This window comes from Rhinoderma darwinii, chromosome 2 (genome assembly GCF_050947455.1).
Source record: "Rhinoderma darwinii isolate aRhiDar2 chromosome 2, aRhiDar2.hap1, whole genome shotgun sequence".
In the NCBI taxonomy this organism is placed as follows: Eukaryota; Metazoa; Chordata; class Amphibia; order Anura; family Rhinodermatidae; genus Rhinoderma; species Rhinoderma darwinii.
The window spans coordinates 424384700-424391011 of NC_134688.1; the positions used below are offsets into that span (position 1 = coordinate 424384700).

At 40.7% G+C, this 6312-nt stretch overlaps 1 protein-coding gene across 2 annotated transcripts; it reads left to right on the top strand.

The window, feature by feature from the left end:
• Positions 1-1734: 1734 nt before the first annotated feature.
• On the top strand, positions 1735-5918 carry CRYBA1 (crystallin beta A1). Of its 2 annotated transcripts, none has more exons than XM_075850861.1 (6): positions 1735-1765; positions 3361-3425; positions 4992-5110; positions 5205-5346; positions 5533-5675; positions 5771-5918. In XM_075850861.1, the coding sequence occupies exons 1-6, from the start codon at positions 1735-1737 to the stop codon at positions 5916-5918; spliced, it is 648 nt and encodes a 215-aa protein (XP_075706976.1). The 2 variants fall into 2 exon arrangements, with proteins under 2 accessions (XP_075706976.1, XP_075706977.1); XM_075850862.1 differs by having other exon boundaries at positions 3364-3425.
• Positions 5919-6312: the final 394 nt, after the last annotated feature.

A 6312-nucleotide genomic window follows, 5' to 3' on the forward strand; every position in this document is an offset into this window, starting at 1 on the left:
ACAGATAGATAGACATATACATGCAGTACATGTATATTTCTGTGTGTTTCTATGTATCTAGGATGCAGTATTAAATGTAACTAGAATGCAACTATATTTTGGGCAGTGTATGGCAGCATTACTGCATGTTTCCACTGGCCAGTAATAGTTAGGCTAGATTCACACAAGCATGTTCGGTCCGTAAAGGATGGAACGTATTTCGGCCGCAAGTCCCGGACCGAACACACTGCAGGGATCTGGGCTCCTAGCATCCTATTTATATACGACGCTAGGAGTCCCTGCCTCTCCGTGGAACTAATGTCCCGTACTAAAAATACGATTACAGTACGGGACAGTTGTCCCGCAGCTTCAGGGAGCTACAGTGAGCTTCAGGGAGCTACAGTGGTGCTAGTAGATAGCAGAGCAGGGAGATACCTAAGTGCTCGGCTATAGTGTTCAATAGTATTTGGGTCCTAAGGACTCAGATACTATTGAATGTGTCGCCCTCATTCCCGGTGTCGCCGCTAGCAGCTGCTATGGCTGCTACAGCGGTAGCGACGCCACTGAGAGAAGCGCCCGGGCGGAAAGGCAGCTGCTTAGTCACCGGGACTGGGCGCTTCTGAAACACAAGCAGGGGAAGGGAGCCAGCGCAGCGCCCCCTTCCACCTGCTGGAGTGATGCGCCCTGTGCAATAGCACAGGTCGCACACACCTAAGGCCAACCCTGTATAGATGTACTGTACTCAGAGTGTGACAATCTATTTTAAAATACTGGGCTCTAGAGGGGCCCACACTTTCCATACTGCCCAGGGCCCATGGTTGTCCAGTTTTTAAAAATGATGTGCAGAGGGTTTACATGCAGGAAGATCTATGACTAACTAAAGGCCCTTTGATATGGGCCAATGATCGGGTGAACGAGCATTCATATAAACGTTTATTCCTGATCATTGTCTTGCTATGTGGCGCTGCTATCAGCCGCTATGGCTGCTACAGAGGAAGCGACCCCACATTCAGTAGTATATGCGTCCTTAGGACACAGGTATCTCCCTGATCTGCCATTTACTAAACTACAGGCCTATTAGGCACAGGGACAGGATAGCTGCACAGGCCAGCGTGATGACGTCACTGGATCACGCCGGCCTACACAAATTTAATATTTTACCCAAGGTGCGGAAAAGCCTAGCTATGGCTCTGCAGGACAATTGTATAGGCCACATGTTGTTAGATAATATAGATTTTGTTTCAAGACACAAATGTTTCTCTCATAGAAACTATAGAGCCAGATTTATTGAAAGATTGTCAGAAAGAGGGGTAATTCTATATAGATGTAAAGGTAAACGCATGCATCAACCAATACTCATAAACATGTTCACTCTTTAAATATTTTGCCTATTGGGACAGAAGCTACTGAAGTATTTAACCTGTCATTTTAAACATTTGACTCCAAGAAACATGAATTTTAAGCACTAGGAAATAGTGAAGAATTTATTTCTTATTTAATATACATATATTCTTTCTATGATCCAGGCAGAAAGGCAGAGTAGAGGAATGAAGTCATGGGCAGTAGGATCAGTCATGCAGACAGAAATGTACATTGTGCTGGGCAAAGAGACTCAGACAAGAGGGCTGGGATCAGAGGGGACAAAAGCACTGACTGTATTATGCTGACACTGGGTGAAAATCTGGCATTAAGACCTGTGCTTTAGATTCCTATATAAACCCTGTGGCTGAGTCAATTGGAATAGGCAAGTGCCAGATGGAGATCCCAGCAGTTCAGACTGAGCGAGGTGAGTCCATGGCACAGATGGGTATGCAGTTCTGAGGGTTCATTTCATATGGGATAGTATAGGAGTCTATGGGTATGTGCACACGTGAACTGTCTTTTATGTCTGAAAAGACAGACTGTTTTCAGGAGAAAACAGCTGCGTCGTTTCAGACGTAAAAGCTCCTCCTCGCATTATGCGAGGCATCTTAGACGCTCGTAAATCTTGAGCTGCTCTTCATTGACTTCAATGAAGAACGGCTCAAATTACGTTACAAAGAAGTGTCCTGCACTTCTTTGCCGAGGCAGTCATTTTACGCATCGTCGTTTGACAGCTGTCAAACGACGACGCGTAAATGACAGGTCGTCGGCACAATACGTCGGCAAACCCATTCAAATGAATGGGCAGATGTTTGCCGACGTATTGTAGCCGTATTTTCAGACGTAAAACGAGGCATAATACGCCTCGTTTACATCTGAAAATAGGTCGTGTGAACCCAGTCTATATGTTAACTATCTGCTGATCATTTTAATGACTGACTATTTCTAATGGTTACTCTTTGAGCATGGAATAATGACGGCTGTATACAGGAAAATTCTTACTCTCCTACAAGATCGCTACAAGGACTTACAGCTACAGACTGAGGGGGTAACATGAAGATCCTGAGTCCCAAGGCAAAATCTGTAGCAGGGTCCTCAACTAGCCTCAGACTCCAGGGCTTGGGTGTGACTGCAGGCTCTGCATCCCCAATAGTAACAGATGAGTTCCATAGGGGATTGTTCAGGATGGGTACGAAGAACAGTCAAGCAAAGGAAGCTAGAAACTCCTAGTATCCATGAATAAGCCTCAAGTTCTCAGCCTTGCTCTGGAATAGATGCATAGTGGCTAGTCTTACACATGGACAATGCAGATCTTAATATAGCAACTGTTCAAATTAGAAGGATGACCCCTATGATATGATTATATTTATACGTAATGGTGCATATCCAAAAACATCCAATATTCAACATTTGGGATGCTTTTGAGTCTATTGATTTTGAGACAGTCACCTCTTTCCAATAAAGGAACATAATAAAAATATATGCACTTTGTTATAAAGTAGATACATTTAGATCTTTAGATTATCTTTCAATGATGTAGGCTGTATCTTAGAAGGGTTGTAGGCAAATAAAAAAATAAAAACTTATTCTGAATATTAGTTAAGTACTGGATTTAAAATGTTAAGGGGGTTATTCCCTTTAGAGACCTTGATTGCTTATCCACAGTAGATGTAATAGATGTCTCATAGAGGCGGGTCCTACCCCTGGGACCCTCACCTATGTCAAGATTGGGGTTGCCCCGATTTGCCTGGGAGCCCCTTTCTCAACATAGTTGTGGATTTCAGAGCTGGGACCCCCCATATCAGCCAGGCAACCTGATATGACCTTGTTAACTGTAAAGGGGTATACCCATCAGAGATATTTATGGCCTATCCACAGAATAAGCCCTTAATATCTCTGATAGGAATACCCCTTTAAGGTTACCAAAGTAATTTCAGTTTGCCTGGATGCTGTGGGGCTGGAAGCTGAGTGATCAGTGACCTATTCCATTGTTTAAATTCTAATATTTTTTTTTTGTAGAAGACATCACCTCTGAAAAAATGGCCCAGACCAACCCGCTTCCAGTTCCTCTGGGACCCTGGAAGGTATCCAGTTATTGCTTGCATGGGACTGTTAGGGGAGATAACAATAACATAGTTATGTAGAAGTAAAATACAATGCTGAGACTGAATGTAGGTTATGCTCCTCAGTATCTGTCGTTTATACTGAACACGTTCCAATGAGGAGATCATGTTATAGAAGAGCATTACCAAAAATGACTAAAAAGAGGGACTTGTTTATTTATTGTATTTTTTGTCAGTGACTCAAATAGTTTCTTATGTTTGGCACCAAGAACAAGAAAGCATTAGACTAGTGAAACAAAACAACCATTCATCATCCTTATCTGACTTAAGTAGGAAAGAACAACAAAGAATAGCATATTATAGTATTAACAAACCACATATCTGCAGAACTATAATAATGCAATAGCAAGGCTCACCCAACAGGAACATAAGAATTCCTACAGGTAACACTATGTCACATATTAAGTCATATTAAAGGGAATGTATCACCTATATTTTTTTTCCCCTAATTAATACCAGAAAGTAAAACAATTTTTATTCTAATCTGTTTATATTTTTGTAGATTTTTTCTTTTAAATCTATTTTCTGTACATGCAGCCATCTTTCCTGATGTGCTTTACAGCAGCCACATGAACCTTAGGATCCTGTAAACCGGAGGGATCCATTGAATTCTATGGGAGTTTTCTAGGCATGCTCTGGGAGCTGTACAGAGGTCACTGTGCACAAAGGGGGAGGAGGGGAGGTGTATTAATGACCTATTGTCAATGGCTGATCCTAGGTCATCTATATAGGGGTGTTACCTTTCATTGTAATTATGCCTGTGATGATAATGAGATGACTTCTGAGAAGTGATCTCTACAGATCAGCAAGGGTCAGTCTATCGTGAGGCTCAGTGGCCAGAGTGAAAACTGAAAGATTTAAGTTTTGTGTTTTTTTTTTTTTAATATAGATAATGACATAGAAAATAAATCACCAAAAATTCATAAGAAATATGTTCAACATAAATACTTGATTTAAAAAATAGGTAATTTTCTGATGACATATTCCCTTTACATCTTATAGCTTAAAGGGGTTATCCAGGATTAGAAAAAACAAGGTTGCTTTCTTTCAGAAATGGTGCCACACCTGTCCATGTTTTGGGTGAGGTAATGCAACTCAGCTCCGTTGAGGTGAATAGGACTGAGCTGCAATTCCACTCACAACCTGTGAAGAGGTGGGGCACTATTTTTTAAAAGAAAGAAGTTATGTTTTTCTATTCCTTGAAACCCCCTTTAAATAGGAGAACTGGGCTGTGGCCAAAAGCTTTTACGGTAGTTGGGTTGAGATTTGGGCCATGTAAGGGGAGCTACAATATCTATGGCTTCATACTATATTAAACACTTGATACTGTACAAAAAGCCATTCCAACTAGTTAGACAATTCTTCTTACAATGAATACATATATAGCTTAAAAGATACACTCAACATTTCCTATAATACCAAACATAATATATGACTATTCCTGTATTGTATTTATAAGTATACACTCATGAAATTAGAATGGGAAAAAAGGGGGACAAGTTTATTCAAGTCACATTTGTCTTACAGATCACTGTATATGACCAAGAAAATTTCCAAGGAAAGAGGATGGAATTTACCTCCTCCTCTGCAAACATCATGGATTGCGGATTTGACAACATTAGGTCTCTAAAGGTGGAATGTGGAGCGTAAGTGTGGAAATATACGATTAATTTTTAAGATTTCTCAAGAGGATTTTCTATAATATATACTTTGTTCATCACTTTATTCATTTTTATGCAGCTGGATCGGATACGAGCACACAAGTTTCTGTGGCCAGCAGTTTGTCCTGGAGAGAGGAGAATACCCCCGCTGGGATGCTTGGAGTGGCAGCAATGCCTATCACATCGAGCGCCTGATGTCTTTCCGCCCAATCTGTTCTGCTGTAAGTGCCAAAACTGGGCAAAAAGTCTAAATAGATAAGTTGTCAAAAACTGCATTTACATATCAAAATGACATAGAAGGTCGTATTACATTTAGACTACATATATGTACAATCTTTTTTCAGATTTCTGCAACTTACAACTGCAGTTTTTCTAAATCATAAAATGTTTTGCGTCCTTCCTTGCAGAATCATAAGGAATCCAAGCTCGTCATCTTTGAGAAAGAAAACTTCATTGGGCGCCAGTGGGAGATGTGCGATGACTATCCTTCTCTGCAGGCAATGGGCTGGGGAAACAATGAAGTTGGATCCATGAAGGTTCAATGTGGCGCGTAAGTACTTAAAAATGCAACTTAAAAAGTTAAAGCTGAAGATCCTTCAATTGACTTTGAATTAGAATTTCATTACACTTGCCTTTATCTTGCAGCTGGGTGTGCTACCAATATCCTGGTTATCGTGGCTACCAGTACATTTTGGAATGCGACCACCATGGAGGTGAATACAAGCACTGGAGAGAATGGGGCTCCCATGCCCAGACCTTCCAGATCCAATCTATCCGACGCATCCAGCAGTAAAGGGCCAAGACTCTCCTGTCACTTACCCTTGCCGTGTTTGCCAGAGGTCACTGTTCACAGGCTTTCTGTGGTGCTACCAATCTCTTTTATTGCTAATCTAGAGGAAACAGAAACCTTTTATTGTACTGTGAATGCATGTTGGGAAAATTACTTATTAATTGTACCAACTGCGAAAATGAAAAATAAATGTACTTCAGAAAAAAACAATTAGGCTTTCAGTTCTTTCTTTAACCTTTGTTTCATTTGTAAGATTTCTGCAGGTGTATTTTGTGCTTGAGAAAAATGAATTTTGAAATGTGTGGCACATGCTGTTGTGACATTGTGTCAAATGGCAGGATTTTTTTTTAATGGAATGTGAAAATTAATAATCTAGTTAGAATTGAATAATAATGAG